This window comes from Amblyraja radiata, chromosome 13 (genome assembly GCF_010909765.2).
Source record: "Amblyraja radiata isolate CabotCenter1 chromosome 13, sAmbRad1.1.pri, whole genome shotgun sequence".
NCBI lineage: Eukaryota > Metazoa > Chordata > Chondrichthyes > Rajiformes > Rajidae > Amblyraja > Amblyraja radiata.
In genome coordinates, this window is record NC_045968.1 from 37,008,442 (window position 1) to 37,034,191 (window position 25,750).

Sequence of the window (25,750 nt, forward strand, 5' to 3'; positions counted from 1 at the left end):
ATAGTTCTCAGCATTGTAGCACAGCAGTTCCATGGACAAAGTCCAATATCCACAATGGGGTAGAGGCAAATCAGACAGTACCCTAGCACATGGAAGGACCACTCAAACCTGATAACAGAGGGGAAGAAGCTGTTCCTGAGTATGTTGGTGCGCGCTTTCAAGCTTCTGTATCGTCTGCCTGACAGGAGTGGGGGAGAGGAGTAAGGACATGACTTATTTAAGGTAGACAAAAATGCTGGAGAGACTCAGCGGGTGAGACAGCATCTATGGAGCGAAGGAATAGGCGACGTTTCGGGTTAGTTTAGTTTCGAGAAACAGCGCGGCAACAGGCTCTTCGGCCCACCGAGTCCGCGCCGACCAGCGACCACCGCACACAAGCACTATCCTTACACACTAGGAACAATTTTACAATGCCTTTATACCAACGCCAATTAATCCACAAAGCTGCACGTCTGGAGCGTGGGAGGGATCCAGAGAACAACACCTGTAATCAGGATCTATCCTGGTCTTTGGCGCTGTAGGGCATCAACTCTACCGCTGTACCTCTGTGCTGCCCATTAATGAATAATGAATACTAAATTCAGATAAAAAAATTTAAAGCACGGTGGCGCAGCGGTAGAGTTGTTGCCTTACAGCGCTTGCATCGCTAGAGACCCGGGTTCCATTCCCACTACGAGTGCTGTTTGTACAGAGTTTGTACATTATCCCCTTGGGTTTTTTCCGAGTATCTTCGGTTTCCTCCCACACTCCAAAGACATACAGGTATGTAGGTAAATTGGCTTGGTTTATTGTCCCTAGTATGTGTCGGATAGTGTTAATGTGCGGGGATCGCTGGTCAGTGCAGACTTGGTGGGCCGAAGGGTCTGTTTCTGCGCTGTATCTCTAAACTAAACTAAAAAAAGAATAATTGATTTACTTGTTCACAAGGGTGGAGAGGAAAGAGAGCTTGTGGAGACAGTGAATCTTCAATTGAAAGATTTTTCCCTTTATAACTGTAGCCTACATAATGCTGGCTCAGACCATAAACCATTATAGCCACAGAAAACTGTAGCCAGCAGGGAGAGGATTCTGGTTTAATAAATGGTTCGTATCATAAAAATGGTAATAAAACTCCAATATGAATTAAAGTGATCCTTATTATCCATAGATGGCAATAGCTCGAAATGCAGATATTTATTCAACATTCTTATCTGGTTTCCTCCCACGCTCCCAAGACGCACAGGTTTGTAGGTTAATTGGCTTTGGTAAAAATTATAAATTGTCTCTCCTGTGTAGAATAGTGCAGGGTGATCGCTGGTTGGCGCAGACTAGGTGGGCTGAAGGGCTTGTTTCCGCGCTGTGTCTCCAAACTTAATTGAAGTGCTAGAAGAACTCAGCAGGTCAGTCAACATCTCTGGAGAAAAGGAATAGGTGACATTCCAGGTCAGAACCCTTCTTCAGGCTCATTCTGACCCGAAACGTCCCCTGTTCCATTTCTCCAGAGATGCTGCCTGACCTACTGAGTTACTCCAGCACTTTGTGTGTATCTTTTGTCGAAACCGGCATATGGAGTTTCTTCCTATCCTTATTTCTTGTATACCTCCTTGGGGCTTCAAGACCATTACATTGGTTCTTTCCTTCTTAAAGTATTCCTGCACTTTGTTGAACACAATTTAAAATTGGATAGACGCAAAGTGCTGGAATAATTCAGCAGGTCACGCATAATCTCTGGAGAACATGGATAGGTGACGTTTTGGGCGAGACTGCCTGATCTGTTGAATTACTCAAGCACTTTGTGTCTTTCCTTGGTAATCCAGCATCTGCAGTTCCTTGTTTCTACCATTTAAAATTGCTGCTTTAAATTGTTATTATTGCCATTTTATCTTCCCGTTTTAATCCCAAATCCTTAAAATCTGGTTTTTTTTCATGACCCTTTAGTTTAGTTAGTTTTGTGATACAGCGTGGAAAGAGGCCTTTGGCCTACCGAGTCACATTCACACTAGTTCGATGTTATCCCACTTGCGCATCCTGCACACCAGGGGCAATTCACAGAAGCCAATTAACCTACAAACCTGTACTTCTTTGGAGTGTGGGAGGAAACTGGAGCACCCGGAGAAAACCCTCGTGGTCACGGGGAGAATGTACCAACTCCACACAGACCAGGTCAGGATCGAACCCGGGTCTCTAACACTATGAGGCAGCATCTCTAGCACTGCACCACCATGCCACCTCCACCATTATCTCCTTAAAATGTATTATATTGTGCTCACTATTGACACAATGCTCCATCTGGAAGTCAACTATTGAACAAAGACTGATTCGTACCTCCTGTCTCTTCCTCTCCTCTTGGCTGATTGACTGTAAAATCCCACTCTTCCTCACCTGAAAGAAAAATGACACATAGATTATTTCCAAACATTACATCCTTGTGAACAAAATTCAATTCAATGATTCTTTATTGTTCCCTGTACCTAGGTAATGAAATGCTTTGTTTTGCACACAACCCGGTAAAATCATACAGCAAATCTTACCTAGGCAGTACATGAGAGATGCCATATTTTGGCACCAACAAAGTTACAAAAGTAGCTTTTCTTAAATTTTCTACATTAATCTATAACATGGATCATAGTTGGTACACTGTGCAGATGAGGGTTAATCTGTGCAGATGAGGGTTAATTTAGTTTTGTTTAGGACTGTCGCATGTACCGAAGTACCCTGAAAAGCTTTTTTGTTGCATGCTATCCAGTCTGTGGAAAGACTAAACATGATTACAATCAAAGAGTCCACAGAGTTCAGATACAGGATAAAGGGAATAATGTTTAGTGCAAGATAAAGTCCAGTAAAGTTTGACGAAAGATAGTCTGAAGGTCTCCAATCAGGTAGGTCAGGACTGCTCTCTAGTTGGTGATAGGATGGCTCAGTTGCCTGATAACAGCTGGGAAGAAACTGTCCCTAAATCTGGAGGTGTGCGTTTTCACACTTCTGTACCTCTTTATCGGACTTGATCTTACACTAAACGTTATACCCTTTATCTGTATCAGTACACTGTGGACGGCTTGATTGTAATCGTGTACAATCTTTCCGCTGACTGCGCAATAAAAAACAACTTTTCACTGTACCTTGGTGTACATGACAATAAATTAAACTAAAGGGCAGCACACTGACTCAGTGGTAGAGCTACTGCCTTATAGTGACTAAGACAGGGTTCGATCCTGACTACGGGTGCTGTCTGTATGAAGTTTTACGCTCTCCCTGTGACCGCGTGGGTTTTCTCTGGGTGCTGCGGTTTGCTCACACACTCCAATAGCGTACAGGTTGTAGGTTACTTGGTCTCTGTAAGATTGTAAATTGTCCCTAGCTATGGATAGTGCTAGTGTACAGGATGATCGCAGGTTGGCACGAACTCGGTGGGCCGAAGCGCCTGATTCTCTAAAGTCTAAACTAAAGGAAGGACTAGCATAGATGAGGCATCTTGGCCGGCATGAACAAGTAGGGCTGAAGGGCCTGATTCTGTGCTGTATGACATGATGACTCTATTTCTGGAGCTTCGTCTTTTTTTTACTATGACACAGTTGGACATTGGTTTGACACCGGCCAAAGCTCATTCCTAATAGATACTCAGTGAGCAGAGAGGTGCATGGGTTCCATTCTTAATATTCGGTTCCTTAGGTTACAGATCAGGGGTCAAAGGTCCCGCATCGATTCAGTTGCTATGCCCGGAATCCCAGTCTGAAGAAGGGTCCTGACCCGACATGTCACCCATCCTTTTTCCCCAGAGATGCTGCCTGACCCGCTGAGTTATTCCAGCACTTTGTGTCTATCTTTGGTAGCATCTGCAGTTGGGGGCAACCTTGCACGGCTATGAATGGGAAAAATCCTGGAACTTTGCTCCTGCTGTTTCACAATGTTCTGGAATTTGCAGGGATTACATGGAGCAGCAACATTAAAGTGAGGGCAGTGCTGAGATGACCAAATTAAGCAACAATTTATATTTATATCGAAACCTTCATCTCCACAGGTTTTCGTGTCATCAATGTATGAGGTGTCGTCAAACTTGGAGAAGAAAAATCTGCTGAGGCATTTTTGATTCGTAGAGGTTGGTTGAATGGAGAATATAATCCGCATTCCATCTAATCTGTTTTCAGCAAGATCCCAATGCAGGGTGGCTCAGTGGAGGTGCCGGCTCGCAGCACCAGAGACCCTCCTGGATTCTCCCGATCGACCCCGAAGACCGGGAACGGTTGTGGAGGGAGTCGGCGATGGCAGCGGATGTTTGTCAAAGGGCTGTTTTCAAGATGGCGGTGGACAGAGAAGGGGATCGGTGCCGCCAGGACTACGGGCATTTAATGCCAATATCGGACTCTGTTCCCTTAATAATTTTGTGGGGGCCAGAAATGCGACGACTCTTTGTGTTCTGCCTCGGTGAAGTTTACTATTACACTACACAAGTTACACTTTTATACTTATCTGTGATTGTGCTTATCTATAGTATGATTTTACCAGATTGTATGCAAAGCAAAGAATTTTACACTACCTAGGTACATATGACAATAAGATATCATTTATCTTTTTTTTAGAATTTAGAGACACAGTGCCTTTTGGCCCATTGAGTCCACGCTGATCAGCTATCCCCATACATTAGCACTATCTACACACTAGGGACAATTTACAATCTTTACCAAAGCCAATTAACCAACCAACGTGTTAGTTTGAGGAGTGTGGGAGGAAACCGGAGCACCCGGAGAAAAATAATACGGTCACGGGGAGAACGTTCAAAGTCCGTACGGGCAGCACCCAGTAGTCAGGATCAAACCCGGGTCTCTGGCACTCAACTCAGACGAAGCCCCAGAAATAGAGTCATCGTGTCAGCAACTCTACCACTCTGCCTCCATGATAATTGAATCATTCAATAAACTATCATTGATGAAGTGCAGATACGTTTGGGAGTGCACAGACTGACTGCCGCTCTGCTGTTTACGGTTGCAGTGTGCGACATATTATCAGCATTCCAGGCATTCTTCCCAATCAAACCCACGGCACTGTTGTTGATTCTCTGGGGCAGATGCAACTCCTGGACCGTGGAAAATCTCCTCAGGAGCCGGCCAAGCGTCTCGATACCGGCAGAAAATGGTTTAGAGTCACACAGCACGGAAACAGGCCCTTCGGCCCAACTTGCCCATGCCAACCAAGATGCCCCATCAACGCTAGTCCCACCTGCCCGTGCTCGGTCCAGTTCCCGCTAAACCTTAAGGATGCAAAGTGTTGGAGCAACTCAGCAGGTGAGGCAGCATCCCTAAAGAACATGGATAGGTGACATTTCGGGTCGAGACCCTTCTTTTGACTCTAAAGAAGGGTCTCAACGGGAAACAAAGCTACACAAAGTGTTGCAGTAACTCAGGATCTCAGGAGAACATGGATAGGTGACGTATTAGGTTGGGACCCTTCAAAGGGCGTATGAACTTCTAGCGAGCCAACGGCCATCCACACTTCAGTAGAAGTTGCGATCACTGTCGTACATAGCATTGTAAGGAATGATGATAAAGCACACACACACCAAAATCCTATACTTCCAGCGGCGGAAGTCCGCAGGAACTGGAGGACAGAGATGTGTGGTGCGTCCGTCACCGTTCCCATTGGAAACCAGCACCACTGCGTCGCTAATGTTTTCACCAATGATGAATGAATGAACCCTTCATCAGACTGATTGTGGTGGGGGTGGGGTGGAGGCAGCTGGAAGAGGGGTGGGGCAAAGCCTGGCAAGCGCTCAGCGGATACAGATGAGAGGAGTTTTCATTGGCTGAGGGTTGAACAGAGGCCAGAGATGTAGAGGCAAAGGGCAGTGAGATAGAGATCAGGAGAGAAAAGATGTGAAGATGAAGGAAGGGGTGGAGGTGGAAGGAGACGGGTGGGGGTGGGGGTGGGGGTAGGTGGGGGGAGGGGGGAAAGGCAGAGTGGGATTGTGGGAGAAATGGGGTGTGCAAATAGAGGGGGCACAAGGAACCTTGGTCACATGATCAATACCCCTCCACTCCCAGCACATCCATGCACCTTTCTAAAAGCCTCTTGTATGTACCAAAGCCAATTAACCTATAAATCCGTACATCATTAGGGTGTGGGAGGAAATCAGAGCGCCTGGAGAAAACCCACGTGGTCACGGGGAGAACGTACAAACACAATACAGACTGCACCGGTAGTCAACACTTCTCTTACACGCCAATTTCGTATCAGTCTGAGGCGTGAAATGTGAAGCCAGAGGAAGGAATATAGGTGGAAAGGGATGCGAGGAGGGGGAAGGGGAGAAAGGGGTGCGTATTCTGATGAGGCACTGGGAAGTGGGGCAGGGGGGCGGGGAGTCAGCGGTAAACTAAACAAAACAACGAAACATTATTCACGTTATTCCCTTTATCGTGTATTTATACACGGTGGATGGCTCAATTGCAATCACGTGTTGTCTTTCCGTTTACAGGTTAGCTTAGGGAAGGGGAAAGAGAGAAATGGGTGTGAATCCAGGTGGGGCACAGGGAAGAGAGGGGGGGAAAGGAAGGGTCTGAAGAAGGGTCCCGACCTGAAACATCACCCATCCCTCTCCTCCAGAGATGTTGTCATTTTTCTTTTTGCAAAGAAGGTTGTTGGGTCAGCTTTAACCTGCCTGAATCTCTTTGTGCTGTCTCCCATTCAGAGTCCCACACAGCCCATCACGGCAGTTTGTGAAGGTGATTAATGAGGTGACTTTTATTTCTACTGAATCGCGGAAGGACTGACTGACCCTTTCCCATCCTGCCCCCAAAGTTAATTCACTTGCCTACTAATATTATCCGTGTACTAATAAGTTAAAGGAGCAGAATTAGGCCAGTCGGCCCATCTAGTCTACTCCGCCATTCAACATGGCTGATCTATCTTTCCCTCTCAACCCCATTCTCTTTCCTTCTCCGCATCACCCCTGACAACCTTACTAATCAAGAATCTGTCGATCTCTGCCTGGAAAAATATCCATTGACGTCATGCACAGCCGTCTGTGGCAATGAATTCCACAGATTCACCACCCTCTGCCTAAATAAATTCCTCCTCATCTCCTTTCTGAAGGTACGTCCTTTTATTTTGAGGCTATGGCTTTCGGTACTAGACACTCTCGCACTAGTGGAAACATCCTCCCCACATCCACTCTATCCAGGCCTTTCACTATTCTGCAAGTTTCAATGAGGTGCCCCCTCATCCTTCTAAACTCCAGCGAGTCCAGGCCCAGTGTCATCAAACACTCATCATTTCTGCGATCATTCTTGTTAAACCTCCTCTGGGCCCACTCCGATGCCAACACATCCTTCCTCAGATATGGGGCACAAAACTGCTCACAATACTCTAAATGTGGACTGGCCAGTGCTTTATTAAGCCTCAGCATTACATCCCTGTTTTCATATTCTATTCCTCTCGAAAAAATGCATTGTATTTGCCTTCCTTAAGGGCCTGTCCCACCGACGTGACCTTTCAGCAACTGTCTGCGACCTTCAAGCTCGAGGGCACTCGCCTGAAAAACCTCGAACTGGATCGACCGTCAGCGATGAAACCCCGAGCTGGATCGACCGACCGCGCACACACACACACACACACAGACACACACAGACACACACACACACACACACACACATCGCAAAGGCAGGGGCCAGGGAAAGCGGGGGAGCGTTGTCTGAAATTCACACCCGCGATGAACAGAAAGGTAAACGACGGCTGCACAGTATAAGTCCTTTAGAGAGCACGGGGGGGGGAGAGAAGGGGAGAGAAGGGGAGAGAAGGGGAGAGAAGGGGAAAGAAGGGGAGAGAAGGGGGGAGAAGGGGTGGAGACACTTTTAAGAAGCCAGAATAAAGTTTAGCAGGCATTTTACCGACCGGTTGGTTTTCCTTGGTCCTGAAAACTCCAATGAGCCAATTAAAATGCCCGGTCAGCGAAGGAGATTGCCTTCGGCTGCCCTCGACTGCCTGTAGCTAAATAGCGACCCCACTCCACTGCACTACGAGTTCAAAAGAACCATGCCGACCAATTTTTACTCGCGGAAAAATTTTCAACATGCTGAAAGATTTTCTGCAACCTAGCTGAGGCAGCGAGTAGGCGGGAACTTCCCTCGAGTATGAAGGAGAGTTCCAGTGACCTCATAGGACCTCCTAGGACCACGTGTCGACCATGCTGCGAGTTTAAGTCGAGGGCAAACTCTTCTAAACTCGCAGATTAGGTCGCCGCAGTGGGACAGCCCCTTTACTGCTGATTCAACTTGCAAGCAGAAATGTGACTCCCAACAGAAATATCAAGATGATCTTTAAAAAGTCCTTACCTTCCTTGCGGCCCTCATTCTGAACTGCGGTGGAACTGACAGGCAGCTTGTCTAACAGGGGCAAGTCACACTCAGAAGACGCATGGGGACAGAGGGGCGAGTGATACTGCCTCCGTCGCTGCCTCTCCCTCGGCAAACTCTGGTCCACACACAAACGCACGGGAGACTCGACCGCACCACTGTTTTATCGGCCTCCCAGTCTCCTGTTCGCAGAGACGGATGAAAAGAGGCCTAACCTCTGACCTCCACGCGGCCCTTCAGAAAATCCAGGGCTGGCCGGATTAAATACAATATAAACGATTGCCCCGGACTCTCCCTGCCGACCAGCCTGTACGCTCGCCAAGAATTCTCTGGTCTCTTCCAAGCGTATTTAACATGGAGAGAGAGAGAGTGGCTGCCTGTTACTTCATTCCATTAGCATTCCACTGCTGATTTGTGCACTGCATGAATATATCCATACAGTCACGCAGGCTACTGGTTTAACAAGCTAGAAAATGTCTTGAAGGACCTTAGGACCTTTGTTTCGGTTCAGTCCTTGCTCGATCTCTGTCGTGTATCCTATGTGACGGATCACTCTGCGATTCCACACAGCTCACCTCCTCCCCGTTTTCACAACGACCACAAAGCCCTCTAACATACGGCTGCCAATTCCCAGCCAAGAACCGGGGAGGGGGGGGGAGACGGGACACAGAAACGGTTTTGTCTTTTAAATCAAGTTCCTTCAATTGATATGCGTCCTGGCGTAATGGGTTACACCAGCGTGGTGGTTTAGTTAACAGCTAGAGATCTGGATCAATGACGTAGAGACACAAGTTCAAATTGCAGCTGGGAACATTTAGATTCAAGTAATTAAACTTCGTTAACAAGCCAGAGTCAGTAACAGCGATGACAACTGGAGTATTGTTACAGTCCAGACGCAAGGAACTGCAGATGCCAGTTTACAAACAAAAAAAAGACGCCAATTGCTGGAGTAGCTCAGCAGGTCAGGCAGCATCTCTGGAGAACATGTTATCCGGATAAAGAAAAGGACACAGTGCTGGAGTAACTCAGAGGGTCAAAAAACATCCACTTGGATTTCCTCTGGGTGTTCTGGTTTCCTCCCACATCCCCAAGATGTGCATATCGGTAGATTAATTGGCTTCTGTAAATTGCTTCTAGAATGTGGGCAAGGAGTAGAGGATGTGGATGTGGGGAGAATAACAATGGAATTTGTGGTAGAGCATAGAACAAGAACAGGCACTACAGCCTACAGTGTCTGTGTTGAACATAATGTTAGGTTAAACTAATCTCATCTGCTTGCATGTATGTGACTCATATCGCACCATTCCCTGTGTATCCTTGTGCTCCAATATCAGGATTTGATGAGAACAAGAGGGTGATGGGTATACGGAACGAGCTGCCAGTGCGTATTTAAAAGCCTTAAATTCACTATCATATCTACCTTCACCATCAACCTTTCCGTCTAAAAACATTGCCTCGAACAATCTTCAAATTTGCCCCTCTCACCTTAAAGCTGTGCCCTCTAGTCTCTGACATTTCAACCCAGAGAAAGCTTTGTACTCTCAAAGCCATCTATGTCTCACACCATTTTGTACGTCTCCTCTCAATCTCCTGACGTTCCAGAGAAAACGATGAGAGTTTGTCCAAACCTAATAATACCCCTAATCCAGGCAGGATTCAAGCAGACCTCCGCTGCAGCCTCTCCAAAGCCTCCAAATGTTTCTAGAACTGCACGCAAAACTACAAATGCAGCCTAACCAACATTTTAGAGAACTGCGTAATGACCTCCTGATTCTTATATGCAATGCCCCAATCGATGAAAGTGAGCATGCCATTTGCCTTCGGTACCAGGGTACCCATGTAGACACAAGGAAGTGTAGATGTTGTTTTACAATAGTTACAAAAGTAGGCATAAAGTGCTGGAGTAACTTAACAGGCCAGGCAGCATCTCTGGAAAACATGGACAGGTGACGTTTCAGGCGGGGACTCTTCTTCAGATATCCTTGTGTTGGATTAGTGCAAGCATACACTCAGTGAGCCAAAGGGCCTGTTTCCGTGCTGTCACTCTTTGTAGGCAGAGTGGCACACTGCTGCCTCACAGTGCCAGAGACCCGGGTTCAATCCTGACCGCGGGTGCTGTCTGTGTGAAGTTTGTATATTCTCCCTTTGACCGTGTGGGTTTTCTCTGGGTGCTCTGGTTTCATGCCATACTTCAAAGACGTGCAGGTTTGGAGGCTAATTGACATCTGTAAAATTGTAAATTGTTCCTCGTATGTAGGATAGTGCTAGTGTAAGGGGTGATCAGTGGTCAGCATGGACTCGGTGGGCCGAAGGGCCTGTTTCCGCACTGCATTGCTCAATGACTCTATTCCAAGCACAGCGACACAAACACCCAAACATGCGTAACTGTCGAGCTAGGTTAGTTCACCTACCACAGATAGTTGGCTCCAGGAGCAGCGAATAGGTCTGAACTGCACCACAATCTTCTCCTCCGACCTCTGCTCCTCCGACTGTCCACTTTGATCCGAGTCTTCATCCGAATCCCCATTATTCAGAGTCAGCGCCTTCTCCTTATAGTTTTGATAAAGAACTGCATTTCCTGCAATTAAATCAACAGCATTTAGAACACAAAGGCATGCATTTCTACTGCACATTTAACAAGCGCAGGAATTCATAGATATACATTGCAGCAAACACCCCCCAATAGACCAATTGGGGGCCACAGTGGCGCAGCACTAGAGTAGCTGACTTACAGGGCCAGAGACCCGGGTTCAATCCCGACCACGGGTGCTGTAAGTTGTACATTCTCCCAGTGACTGTGTGGTTTTTCTTCCAGGTGCTCTGGATTCCTCCCACACTCAAAAGACATACAGGTTTGTACATTCATTGGCTTCTGTAAATTGTCCCTAGTGTGTAGGATAGTGTTAGTGTACGGGGTGATCGCTGCACAGCACGCACCCGGCAGAGTTGATTCCATAAATCAGATAAACTGGAAGTTCTGATAATGATGCCTCTCCCATCTTTGGTCCCAATCTGCCTCACTCTCTCTTTGAGATGCTCCAACATCAGGATTTGATGAGAACAAGAGGGTGATGGGTATACGGAACGAGCTGCCAGTGGCGGTAGTTAAGGCAGGTACTGCAATAGCATTTAAAATACACGTAGATAGCTACATGGATAGGAAAGATTTAGAGGGAAATGAGCCAAATACAGGCATTCTGACCCAAACAACATTTACCAGAATGCTGCTTGTGTTAGAGTGTTTCAGCTACATGAAGAGGTTTTATAAAGATGGATTGTTTTCTCTGGAATGTCAGAGGTGGAGAGGAGACATGATAGAGTAAAGAAAGGATGAGAGACATAGACAGAACCTTTCTCACAGGTTAGAAATGTCCAACACTAGAGTGCATAGCTATAAGGCGAGAGGGGGAAATTTAGTGGAGATGTGCGGGGCAGGTTTTTTCACACAGAGAGGTGGGTTCCTGGAATGCATTGCCGACAAATTCTCATCATAGGTTAACTTAATATACATTTTTGTAAACCTCCTCTGGACCCTCTCCAGAGCCAGCACATCCTTCCTCAGATATGGTGCCCAAAATTGCCCACAATATTCCAAATGCAGCCTTAGCAGCACCTTATAGGGCCTCAACATTACATCCCTGTTTTCGTATACAAGCCCTCTTGAAATAAATGCTATCATTAAGTTTGCTTTCTTTACTACCGATTCCACTTGCAGATTAACTTTATGGGAATCCTGCACCAGCACTCCAAAGTCCCGTTTTCTGGATTCACACCCCATTTAGAAAATAGTTTATGCCTTTATTCCTATTGCGAAAACTCACGACTCCACACTTTGCTACACTATATTCCATCTGCCACTTCTCTGCCCACTCTCCGAACCTGCCCAAGTTCTTCTGCAGAGACCCTGCTTTCTCTACACTACCTCCCCACCATCTTTTTTCATATCATCCGCAAACTTTGCCACAAAGCCTTCAATCCCCTCATCCAAATCATTAATTTACAACATGAAGCGTAGCGGCCCCAGCACCAACACTTGCGGAACGCCACTAGTCACTGACAGCCTACCAGAAAAAGCTCCCTTTATTGCCATCTCTTTGTCTTCTGCCATCCAGCCAACTTGCTATCCATGCTAGTATCTGCCCTTTGATGCGATGGGCTCTCATCTTCCTAAGCAGCCTAATGTGTGGCACCTTATCAAAGGCTTTCTGAAAATCTAAGTAAACATCTACTGACTCTTCTTTGTCTGACCTGCTATTTACTTCTTAAAAGAATTCCAGCAAATTTGTCAAGCAAGACCTCCCCTTCACAAAGCCATGCTGACTTTGGCCTATTCCTCCTCATCTCCTTTATTCTGAGGCTGTGGCCTCTGGTCCTAGACTCTCCCACTGGTGGAAACGCCCTCTCCACATCCACTCTATCAAGGCCTTTCACTATTCGGTGAGTTTCAATGAGGAGCCCCCCTCATCCTTCGCAACTCCAGCGAGTACAGGCCCAGTGCCGTCAAATGCTCATCATATGTTAACCCAATCATTCCTGAGATCATTCTCGTAAACCTCCTCTGGATCCTATCCAACGGCAACACATCCTTCCTCACATATGGGGCCCAAAACGGCGCACAATACTCCAAATGCTGTATAAAGCCTCAGCATTACATCCCTGTTTAGCACCATGGCAACACTTCAGAAATTTCTCTGGTCAAAGCTGCCAGCTTTAACTGAATATATTCATCACGTCAGCACTTCACACAATCTCCCACACCCCCACCACTCTTCCCTTACTTGGTTAATGCCAATCTTTCCATTTCTATTTAGCGATGGAAAAAGACTTCATCAACCAGATTTTCGCTGTTGTAGCAGGTTTTCTTTCTTCCACATCGCTACCCCTCCCTATTTCCAATCCATTTGCAGCTAATTAGCAAAGAAGTTCCCAGGAAATTCTGCAAGACATCATTTATTTGACACTCCAGAGATTTGTTTTCTTGGTTCAGTTGCAATGCGCAGAGCCAGACAGTCTGAGGAAGGGTCCCGGCCCAACTCGCCACCCATCCTTTTTCTTCAGAGATTCTGCCTGACCAGCTGAGTTATTCCAGCACATGTACAAAGCTGCAGCAAAAAGCATGCTATCCAGATCAGATAATACTATATATAAAATACAACCCTTCTCGAGAAGGGTTCCGACCTGAAACGTCATCCATGCATTTCCTCCAGAGATGCTGTCTGACCCGCTGAGTTACTCCAGCAATTTGTGTCTATCTTTGGAATAAATCAGCATTGTTCCTACGTTGCTAAAACCATCAAGTTCTTGAACCAACCTGCACAACCCTAATCCTACATCGGCAACGGAACACAATGTACCACCTCTTGCACTACGTGGGATTGTTTTCCAATTATGTTTCGGCACTGATGTCTTGTTTCTTGGAGGGTGCTTTTCTTTTCACTGTCTGGTAGAATATATGTACAATTTATGTTGTGGTATGTGGTCTGAGTCTGTGTGCCTGTGATGCTGCTGCAAGCACGATATTCATTGTACCTGTACCTCACCATACCTGTACAGATGGCAATAAACTTGACTTGTCTTGAGCCTTAGCGTAAGCCGGAAGAGTATAGAGAAGATTTTACGAGAATATTGCCAGGTTTTGAGGGTCTGAACTGTAGGGAGAGATCGGGCAGCCTAAGACTTTATTCCTGGGAGCACAAGAGGATGAGGAGTGATCTGATAGAGGTGTAGAAAATCACAAGGGAAATAGATAGAGTGAATGAGAGGGAAATCTGAGGCGTAATTTTTTCATACAGAGGGTGGTCGGTATATGCCACGAGCTGCCAGAGGAGGTAGTTGTTGGAGGTACTACAACAACTTTAAAAAAACATTTGGGCGGGTACATTGATAAGAAAAGTTTAAAGGGATATGGGCCAAGGTGGGACTAGTGTAGATGGGGCAATTTGTTTGGCATGGGCAGGTTGGGCGTTGGGTTTGTTTCTGTGCTGGATGACTCTATGATGTGCGGGGCAATTGCTTGTATCGATTCATTCATCTATCCATTCACTCATTTATTCATCGATTTACTTATGCATCTATTTGCCTATTTATTTATCCATATATGTATCTATTTTCATTTATTACTACGCACAGAGGGTGGTGGGTGCCTGGAACTCACTGCCAGGGGTGGTGGTGGAGGCAGATACAATAATGGCGTTGAGATAGGTACGTGGATATGCAAGGAATGGAAGGATATGGATCACCTGTAGTCAGAGGAGATGACTTTAACTTGGCATCATGTGCAGCACAGACATCATGGGCAGAAACCCATTAAGTTTCTTAGGCTGCACTGATCTAGGTTTTATGATTAAATGAATTGAAAACGTCATCTGGTAACAAAGGATGTCACTGTAAGAGGAAGCTATAAAACTAGCACTGATAAACCGATAACAAATGAATTGATGTTTGCTGCCAATACTGGAGGCGTGCCCAGTGCCCACATATCACCTAACCATCACTGGTTAACCATTCTCTTGTGTACTTTTACAGAAGGGAACATTGTGTACCTGGTAGACACAAAGTGCTGGAGTAACACAACGGTTCAGGCAGAATCTCTGGAGAACATGGATAGGTGACGTTTCGGGTTGGGATCCTTCTGCAGACAATGTAGGGGGTGTGGGTGAAGACGGATCTGGAGGCAAGACCAGAGCAAGACCAAGACCAAATTAGGGCCGGCACCAAATGACCTTGGCCAGGGTGGAGCCTTGGTAGGCACCATTGTTGCCTTGGGAAGGTGTAGATGCAATGTGGAGAACTGCTGAACTGGTTAAACAACTAGGGTGGAGGAAGGGGGCAAGGCGGGGGAGGGGAATGTAAGAGAAGATATTTGAAATGAGAGAATTCAACATTCATCGCAAGATGGCGGTGGAGGCAAGCGCTGAGAAAACACACGTGGTTGTGTTTTTCAAGGGCCTGAGCTATAGGGAGTGGTTGAGCAGGCTAGCACTGTGCACGAGGGTGAGGAGCGATCTTATAGAAGTGTACAACATCATGAGAGGAATAGATAGGGTAAATGCACAGAGTCTCTTGCCCAGGCAGTATAGTAGCTCAGTGGTAGAGTTGTTGTCTTACAGCGCCAGAGACCAGGGTTCGATCCTGACTACAGGTGCTTGTCTGTACGGAGTTTGTACGTTCTCCCCGTGACCTGTGTGTGTTTTCTCCGAGATCTTCGGTTTCCTCCCACACTCCAAAGACGTACAGGTTTGTAGGTTAATTGGCTTGGTATAAAATGTAATATAATTGTCCCGAATGTGTGTAGGGTTGTGTTAATGTGCGGGGATCGCTAGTCGGTGCGGACTTGGTGGGCCCATTGAAGGGCCCGTTTCTGCCCTCTATCTCTAAACTAAATAAACTGAATTGTGAACCAGAGTACGTAGGTTTACGGTGAGGGGAGAAAGATTTAACACCAATCCGAGGAGTTACTTTGTTTTTTTTACACAAAAGGTGGGGAGTGTCTGGAACGAGCTGCCGGAGGAGGTAGTTGAGGCAGTACCATCGCAATGTTTAAGAAACATTTGGACAGGTGCATGGATAGGACAGGTTTAGAGGAATGTGGTCCAAACGCAGGCAGGTGCGACAAATCTAGATGGAAGATGTTGGTCGGTTTTGGCAATCTGGGCTGAAGGTCCTGTTTCCATGCTGTATGATTCTGTTCTCTATGGCTGTGGTTAAACTCTGGGTTAAAACATGGTCGTGGAGCAGTAGGAATCGCAGCGGGAGAGCAGGGAGAGAGAGTCTTGCAGAGCTCCTAGCGATGAGAGGAAGAGAACTTCTTCAAAGTAGGCATACCTCGAGGAGATTTTGCTACATAGTGGACCTGATTCTTGGATGGGACACAGGTTACAGTGACATGGTTATCAAATGTAACAGGGAGACTAAAGATGCCTCCTTTAAAGAGGTCACTTCCGCCAAAATAAACAAGAGCCTGATTTTCCACTTTGCTTACAATAGATGATAATGCCATTACATTTTGAAACTGTGCCTCTTTTAGTAGCCTTTTGTCCAAATAAAATTCCTTTGTCATCCTTTGGAAGCCAGTGTTAATCCCATAGAAACACCCTCCCTGCAAGCACAAAGGTGCTCAGGTAACATAGAACTCATGTCTTTCATGCCATTCAGTGTCTGTAGACAATGTACACCTCCATTGTACCTTGACACTATAAACCTTCATCCTGTTGCTTAACAACATTTTCTGCCAGGCTTAAATTTGAAGCATGTTCTATTTATTTTTTCGCCACGTGGGCATCAAGGGCAAGGCCAGAGTTACCGAAGCCAATTAACCTACAAACCAGTACGTCTTTGGAGTGTGGAAACAGAAGCACCCGGAGAAAACCCTTGTGGTCACGGGGAGAACGTAAAACTCCACACAAACAGCACCTGTAGTGAGGATCGAACCGGGGTCTCTGTAAGGCAACTCTACCTCTGCGTCACTGTGCTGACAGTGCGGCCCTCCCCCAGTTGTGCGTCAGCCTAGTAGGTATAGTACCAGTGTGAGCAGTCAGCATTCACTCTGTTCTCAGCCATAAACTAAGCTTGCCTCCATCCCTACCGTAATGCAACATGACCCGATAGTCAGACACACAAAGAGAGAGATTACCTTCTCCATCAAACGGTCCCTGTGTCGGCATCTGCTTCTTCTCCTGTTCCTATCCACAGGGAAAAAAGAGAGATAGATAAAGGATGGTTAGTTTTCGGGATCGCAGATATACCGATGTGAGCCTCTCCTGCAGAGGAACCAAAGGAGTGATCAGGAAATGAGTAAAGAGGATATGGTGCATCGGTAGAATGGCTGCCTTACAGTGCCAGAGACCGCTACCTTTCCCTCTCAACCCCATTCTCCTGCCTTCTCCCCATAACTTCTGACACCGTTACTGATCAAGAATCTATCAATCTCCACCTTAAAAATATCAATCGACATGGCCCCCATCTGTGGCAATGAATTCCACAGATTCACCACCCTCTGACTGAAGAAATTCCTCATCTTCTCCTTTCGAAAGGTACATCCTTTTATTCTGTGCCTGTGCCCTCTGGTCTGAGACTCTCCCACGATGGGAAACATCTTCTCCACATCCACTCTATCCAGGCCTTTCACTATTTGATCAGTTTAAATGGTGTTCCCTCTCATCCTTCTAAACTCCAGCGAGTACAGGCCCACTGCTGTCAAACACTCAAACGTTTTACGATCCAGGCTCCTTCCAGGGCCACTCAGAGAACATGCGCTTTGTTTTAAAGAGACAAAATACCATAGTTTAGGCTGCGCCCTTCACTGTTCCACTTGCCAGATCTACACGACCTTCGTACATGATAGATCTGTGTCCCCAGTACTAAACCCCAGTGATATACAGTGACAGACCTGACCCCATCAGTACAAAACGACAGTGTTATACAATGCACCACTTTGGTAACTTTAATTTTTGCACTATTGTGGTCTAGTTTACTTAGAATAACTGATAATTTGTTTTATATTTATTAGTCAAAACAGGAACTGCGGATGCTGGTTTACACAGACCGACTGTTCTGAAGAAAGGTCCCGACCCAAAACGTCACCTATCCATGTTCCCTTGAGATGCTGCCTGACCCGCTGAGTTACTCCGGCACTTTGTGTCCTTTTATATTTATTGTTGTTGCTGTTGCATTTAATTGGTCTTTTATGGGACTTTACCCTGCACTATACATTATTCCCTTTATCCTGTATCTGTACACTGTGGACGGCTCGATTGTAATCATGTATAGTCTTTCCGTCTGACTGCATTGCACGCAACAAAAAGCTTTTCACTGTACCTCAGTATACACGACTAAACTAAACCAAACTAGACTTTAGATTTTAGAGATACAGTGCAGAAACAGGCCCTTCGGCCCACCGAGTCTGCGACAACCAGCAATCACCCCGTACACTAGCACTATGTAACACCAGGGACAATTCAACATTTTTACCAAAGCCAATTAACCTACTAACCTGTACGTCTTTGGAATGTGGGAGGAAACCGGGGCACCCGGGGAAAACCCACGCGGTCACCGGGAAACCGTACAAAGTCCGTACAGACAGCACCCGTAGTCAGGATCAAATCCAGATCTCTGGCGTTGTAACCATTAACCTAAACGCCACTAACCTAACCACCACTAAACTAAATGCGAAACGTTGCCTATTTCCTTCGCTACATAGATGCTGCCTCACCCGCTGAGTTTCTCCAGCATTTTTGTCTACCTTAGATTTTTCAGCATCTGCAGTTCCTTCTTAAACGTTTGGCCACTAACCTAAACTCCACTAACCTAGATGCCACTAACCTAAACACCACTAAACTAAACTCCTATCGGGAATCGAGAAAGATCAATTCTATTCCCTTTGACTGCAATAGGTTGCCCCAAGCGATGCGCCACTGCAAGGGACCACGCCGAAAACATGTCAAAAATCGAGGGGTTCCCACGCAAAAGGCAAGGGATAGTCTTGGCAGTGAGTGGGGAGTCGGGGAGGATTCTGCAAAGCTGCGTTGTCTCACAGAGTGCCTTCATTCAACCCAGCAGGGTTTAAAGACTCAGCTGGGCGAAGTGCCAGAGAAGTAGGTTTGTGGGTGATGGGGACAGTGCCAGTTTACTGGGAGCCTTAAACTTGTAATAAATACAGCAGGCTTCCCATTTAACTGGTACCCAGGAGCACATTAAAGAAACAATATACTTGCAAAAAAAAAAAAAGACATTCTGAAAGAAATCGGCTTCTTTTAAGATGCGTTGAGTAATAGGGTTAGCGTGGAAACACATTTTTACTTCAATTCTCAATGCACAATGACAAGCTTGCAGGTCAGGTGGAGTGTGATGTATTCTTCATTGCTTGGGCAGTCAAGGGATATGCAGCCAAGGCAGAAAATGCAGTCATTGTGTAGAGTACGACAGAGACACTAAATACCCTGTGCTTGCAGGATAAGTTACAGAGCTTTACGGCAAACAAAATCATTTTTCAAGTGAACACATTGCTAACCAGGTTCTAAAATATGGAAGCTAATTTCTGCACAGTAAATGAAAATGAAAAAAGAACATGCAGGTGTTGAAAATCTGAAATAAAAGCAGAAAATGTCATGGTGGCCAGAGGCACAGTTGGTACAGCTGCTGAGCCAGAGACCCAGGTTCAACCCTGACCTCAGCTGCTGTGTATATGGAGTTTGCACGTTCTCACAATGATCGCGTGTGCTTTCTACGGGTGCTCCAGTTTCCTCCCACATCTCAAAGGCGTGTGAGTTTGTAGGTTAATTGGCCCTCTGTAAATTGCCCCTGGTGTGTAAGGAGTGGATGAGAAAGTGGGATGACACAGTATCAGTGTGAACGAGTGATCGATGGTAGGTGTGGAGTAGGTGGGGTGAATGGCCTGTTTCCATGTTGTTGAGAATGGGGTTGGGAGGGAAAGATAGATCAGCAATGATTGAATGGAAAAGTTGACTTGATGGATTGAAAGATGTAATTCTGCTCCTATAACATGAATTGATGAACTTTTCTCTAAAACTAAAAACTCTCAGCAGGTCAGGCAGTGTCTGTGGGAAGAGAAATAGCAGCTTCAGGTTTGGGATGCTGATTCAGACCAGTAGATCAAACAGAGCGTTCCAGTCCTGAAATGGTAACTGTTTTTGTTTCCGCAGATGCTGCCGACCTGCTGAGTGTTTACCGCATTTTCTGTTTTTTCTTGTACATAGCAGATTCCCACAAAAGGAATTATTGACTGAACTGACTTTTTTATGTTAAATGTTATGTTGCCTGATCTCCCAGTTCCAGAATATCCATTTGCTGAAAGGGTTTGAGTGGAAACAGTAACAGTTTCTTCCTAGCTGTCATCAGCCAACTGAACCATCCCGTCAACAACTAGAGAGCGATCTTGACCTAACATCTACATCATTGGAGACCCTCGGACTATCTTTAATCGGACTTAACCTTGCACTAAACATTATTTCCTTTATCCAGTATCTGTACTCTGTAAATGGCTCGATTGTAATCATATATTGTCTTTCCGCTGACTGGACTCAGTACAAGTGACAATAAACTAAACTAAACTCACTTCCCTTTTGATCTCAATGTGTCCCAGCATCTTAGTTTACCCCATATCAATGTCACTGTCCTCAATGTCCTCCTCTCGGTGAATACAGATACACCTCGCTGCATCCTATAATTTCAAGTACATACTCTATTCTTAATTCATTGATTGAAAGATACAGCATGGGAACAGGCCCTTTAGCCCACGCCAACCATCGATCATCTATTCACACAAGTTCGATGTTATCCCACTTTAACATCAACTCCTTACACACTAGGGGCAATTTACAGAGGCCCAATTAACTGAGAAATCATCACGTCTTTGGGATGTGGGTGGAAACCAGAGCACCCGGAGGAAATCCTCGTGGTCGCAGGGAGAACATGCAAACTCAACACAGACAGCACCCGAGATCAGGAACAAACCCAGTTCTCTGGCGCCCTGAGGCAGAGAACTACATCGGCCAGCAGGTTCATGGCAATGAATCTCATTAGTAAGAAAACTGGCACCAATCTCAATATCACTGATTGAGTAGGGACCTCATTGGAGAGGTCAGAGAGACGGGATGAGGCTTGAATATGCTCATACTGCCTGTTACAATTCCAACTACACCATAAATTGTCTATGTCTAGGAGTTTGGGGGATGCTGGCTTCACAAAGGATTGTCGACTTTAGACTTTAGAGATACAGTGTGGAAACCAGCCCACCGGGTCTGCACCATTGGCGATCACCCCGTACACTAGCACTATCCTACACACTAGGCACAACTTTTACAATTAATTTACAAACCTGCACGTCTTTGGAGTGTGGGAGGAAACAAATCTGCCTATTGGAAAACCTCCTGGCCTGCGTTCACATATTACCGACCTTGCTCTGTCCTCCTCCATCTGTCTGAAGAAGGGACCCGACTCAGAACATCACCTCGCTATGTTCTCCAGAGATGCTGCCCGACCCGCCGAGTTACTTCAGCACTTTGCATCTTTTGTTGTAACGTTTATCCACATCACTTGTCAGACTTTGTCCTGCCCCCACTTCTCTTCCAGTTCCACCACCCCCCACAAACTATCAGTCTGAAGAAAGGTCCCGATATGGAACGTCATCCACACATGTTCTCCAAGGATGCTGCCCGACTCGCCGAGTTACTCCAGCACTTTGTCTTTTTTTTAAAGCAGTCACTATTTAGGTTGTGTTCACCTGTCACTGGCCATGCTCTGTTCTGTTCCTCCCCTCTTCCAGATTTGTTTCCAGCCCCACCACAAATAGTCTGAAGGGTTTCGACCCGAAATGTTACCTATCCATGTTCTCCAGGCCTAGTGAGTTACTCCAGCATTTTGTGTCTTTCTTTGGTATAAAGCAGCATCTGCAGTTCCTTGTTATTATATTTCACTATCTAGGAGTGTTTGACAGTTCTGGGCTTGTAATCGCTGGAGTTTAGAAGGATGAGGGGCTATCTCATTGAAACCGAATAATGAAAAGCTGAGATAGAGCGGATGTGGCGAGGATGTTTCCACTAGTGGGAGAGTCTAGGACAAGAGGGCACAGCCTCAGAATAAAAGGACGTACCTTCAGAATGGAGACGAGGAGGAATTTCTTTAGCCAGAGGGTGGTGAATCTATGGAATTCATTGCCACAGACAGCGGTGGAGGCCAAGTCATTGGGTATTTTTAAAGCGGAGATCGACATGTTCTTGATTAGTAAGGGTGTCAAAGGTTATGGGGAGAAGGCAGGAGAATGGGGTTGAGAGGGAAAGATAGATTATTCATGATTGAATAGCGGAGTAGATTAATTAAAATGAGTGATCAATTAAAAATTACCTTTACTCTGGCCAGGGTGGAGAATTTCTCCTTGTCTTCAACCACGGTTTTGAGGTTGGGTTGGGACCTCCGGCTACTTGGCTTCACGTTGGTTGTGTTGTCGAATTGAACGCCGCTGACCACCGCCCTTCGGTACGAAGTGGACCTCAGCCCTCGTCGGAGCTGCCCGGGGCTGTCCGGCTCTGGGTCCATATCCCCGTCCGCATGCGCTCTGGGCACGAGAGGGGCGCTGGGCGTCTCCAGCATACTCTGCACTCTCCGGTTCCTGCCACCAAACGGCCGCAACTGGCTGTTCTGGTGAAGGTTCTTCACCCTGATTCCCGACGCCAAGTCTTTGGGGATGATCTGCTGGGTACCATTCTTCAGCGACACGGCACTGTTGGTGCTGAGGAGATAATGTGGCTTGTCGGGGGCAGGAAGAGACTGGGTGGAGGGTTGCCTCTGCAACAGGACCCGACCCTTGGGAGAAGACACCACGATCCCGTTACTGGGGTTTGGAGCAGTCATGCTACCTTCCACAGGGAAGTCCGTCACTAGCACTCCATCAATCTGGGAGGAAGCCGGCCTTACCCTGGTCCGTTGATTGAAGGAGCCGGTGTTGGGCGATTTGGAGGTCGTCCGTCTCTTCCTCCACAGCGGAGTTATGGCAAGATTGGACAAATCAACCTCACTCTCCTGATCCATCGGGGCCATCGAGGTTACACATCGGTTTGACAGAGGTGGTATACAGCCTGGTTCACAAAGCTCCGTCAACAATAACTCATTGCCGGCGTCATGGAGGGGAGTCCGGAGTCTGGTGTGGACCAAGAGGGGATGTCCTGTCCAACAACAGAAGAATGAGTCATTGAGTCATAGGGTTATACAGTGTGGAATCAGGACCTTTTGACCAATTTGCCCATACCAACCAAGGTGCCCCATCTACACGACTTCCACCTGCCTGTATTTGGCTCATATCCCTCTAAATCTGTCCTATCCATCCACCTGTCCAAATGTCTCTTAAATATTATGATAGTACCTGCCTCAACTACCTCCTCCGGTTGCTCGTTCCATACACCCATAATCATTTGTGTAAAAAAGTTGCCCCTCAGGTTTCTATTTAATATTTATCCCTCTCACCGTAAACCGATGGCCTCTGGTTCTTGATTACCCTACTCTTGGTAAAAGACTGCATTTACCAGATCTATTCCTCGCATGATTTTGTACACCTCTATAAGATCACCTCTCATCCTCCTGCACCCCAAGGAATAAAGTCCTAGCCTGCTCAACCTCTCCCTCTCGCTCAGGCCTCGAGTCATGGCAACATCCTCGTAAATCTTCTCTGCACTCTCTCCAGCCTAACAACATATTCTTTAAATGAATGCTAATTACTCCCAACTAGAATCTATTCTTGCAGCCAGTAGGTCATTCAGCAGAACAAACAAAATAGAAGATAAACACAACAAGCTGGAGTAACTCAGTGGGTCAGGCACCTCCGGAGAAAAGGAATAGATGACATTTCGGGTTGAGACCCTTCTACAGATTGAGAGTCGGGGGAACGGGAACTGTGAGATATAGACGGTACACAAAACAAATTAATGAAAGATGTGCAAAAAGCAACGATGATCTAGGAAAGGTGGAGCCCACAATGTCCATTGTTGGCTGTGGAGGAGGTGATAACGAGTTATACAGGCAGTGAAACTCTACAGGATGACAGCAAAACTAGTACGACAACAATTCTGCGCTTGGCCTCACTCTGACAGCGGGGGAGGCTCAGGACAGAAAGGTCAGCATGGGAGGGGGAGTTTAAGTGTTTGGCTTATTAAATTAGTTGATGAGTTTCTTTCAAATTCAATCTGCACAGAGTACGTTAGATTTTAGAGATACAGCACGGAAACAGACCCTTCGAGTCCGCGCCGACCTGCGATGACCCCGTACACCAGCACTATCCTACGTACTAGGGACAATTTACAATCTCTACTGAAGCCAATTAATCTCCAAACCTACACGTCTTTGGAATCTGGGTGGAAGTCGGAACACAGGGAAAACCCACGCAATCACAGGGAGAACGTACAAACTCCGTACAGACAGCACCTGTAGCCAGGATTGAACCCAAGCCTCTGACACTGTAAGGCAGCAGCTCTACTGCTGCGCCACTGTGCCTCCCAGTTTAAACCAGTATGCCTGGTAGTTGAACCAGTATGCCTGGTTTAAGCCTAAAACTAAAGAATGGCAATCTCGCAGTGCCACTGGAGTGGCACAGTGGCGCAGATGGTAGAGCTGCTGCCTCACGACGACAGAGATCCGGGTTCGATCCTGACCTCGGTCTTTGTGGAGTTTGCACGTTCTTTTCGTGATCATGTGGGTTTCCTCCAGGTGCTCCGGTTTCCTCCCACATCACACATACATGCAGGTTTATTGGTAAAATTGGTAAAATTGGTAAAATCACCTCATTGCAAAGATACCATGAAGCTGGAAAGGGTACAGAGATGATTTACAATATATGTTGCGAAGACTTCGGAGCCTGAGATGTAGGGAGATATTTGGCTGGCTAGGACTTTATTTCTTGGAGCATAGAAGGCTGAACAGTGATCTTATAGAGGTGTATAAAATCATGAAGCGGATGTATAGGGTGAATGCCCAGTCTTTTACACAGAGTAGGGGAATCAAGAACTAGTGGGCATAGATTTATGGCGAAAATGAACCTTTATTTTTGTTTAGTTTGCCCACAAACTATTTAGTTTGCCCGCAAACACAATTTACAATTTTTCCCAAAGCCAATCAACCTACAAACGCACACATATTTGGGATGTGGGAGGTAACTGGAGCACCTGGAGGAAATCCACATGGTAACGGGAAGAACATCCAATCTCTGTACTGCACCGGTAGTCAGGATCGAACCTGGGTCTCGGGCACTGTAAGGCACCAACACTACCGCTGTGCCACTGTGCTGCTCTCAGGGGGCAACCGGTGGAGGTAGTCGAGGCACATACTATCGCAATGTTTAAGAAATATTTAGACAGGTACATAAATAGGACAGGTTTGGAAGGATATGGGCCAATCGCTGGCAGGTGTGACTAGTGTTGATGGAACATGTTGGCCAGCGTGAGTAAGTCGGGCCGAATGGCCTGTTTTACCACGCCGTGTGACTATGGCTATAAATGGGACGTGCTTAGATGGTGCTATGAGCCGCTTCTTGGCAAGACTTGAGGTTAAGTTCACTTCCACTATCAGACAACTTTCCCCAACTTCCACGAAATAGGACATTCTGTTTTCCGCTGTTTGCTGTATCCTTGAACTTCCGATAACTGGGAGCTTGGAAACCGTGCATAGTTTCGTCTACGCAGCCTAATCTCCCTCACAATGTGAGAGGAGGATGGGGGGGGGTTTGTGGCAGGCGCCGACGGGTTAAATTCGTCCCTTCGCTCCACTCCATTAGAAGCGCCACAAATGTTTCAGATAACATCTGTCAGACAAACGAGTGGGTGTCAGACCAACCGAACAAACATTGGGCACTGGCACATTCTGTAACCAGTGTCAAAACACAGAACTTGCAGGAGAGAGGGGGAAAAAGGGACAAATTAGAGTTTGGA

The 25,750-nt window shown here is 46.4% G+C and overlaps 1 protein-coding gene across 1 annotated transcript in view; it reads right to left on the bottom strand.

Annotated features, from left to right (window-relative positions):
- Positions 1-25,750, bottom strand: part of arhgef26 (Rho guanine nucleotide exchange factor 26) — a 76,542-nt gene that overhangs the window by 50,143 nt on the left and 649 nt on the right. Inside the window, exons 2-5 of the mRNA XM_033031802.1 lie at positions 22,182-22,999; positions 16,954-17,002; positions 10,733-10,899; positions 2,305-2,361 (exon numbers count right to left, since the gene is read on the bottom strand). Of these exons, the coding sequence (XP_032887693.1) occupies positions 2,305-2,361; positions 10,733-10,899; positions 16,954-17,002; positions 22,182-22,874 (966 nt within the window). The 5' untranslated portion in view covers positions 22,875-22,999. The remainder of the gene's footprint in view (positions 1-2,304; positions 2,362-10,732; positions 10,900-16,953; positions 17,003-22,181; positions 23,000-25,750) is intronic.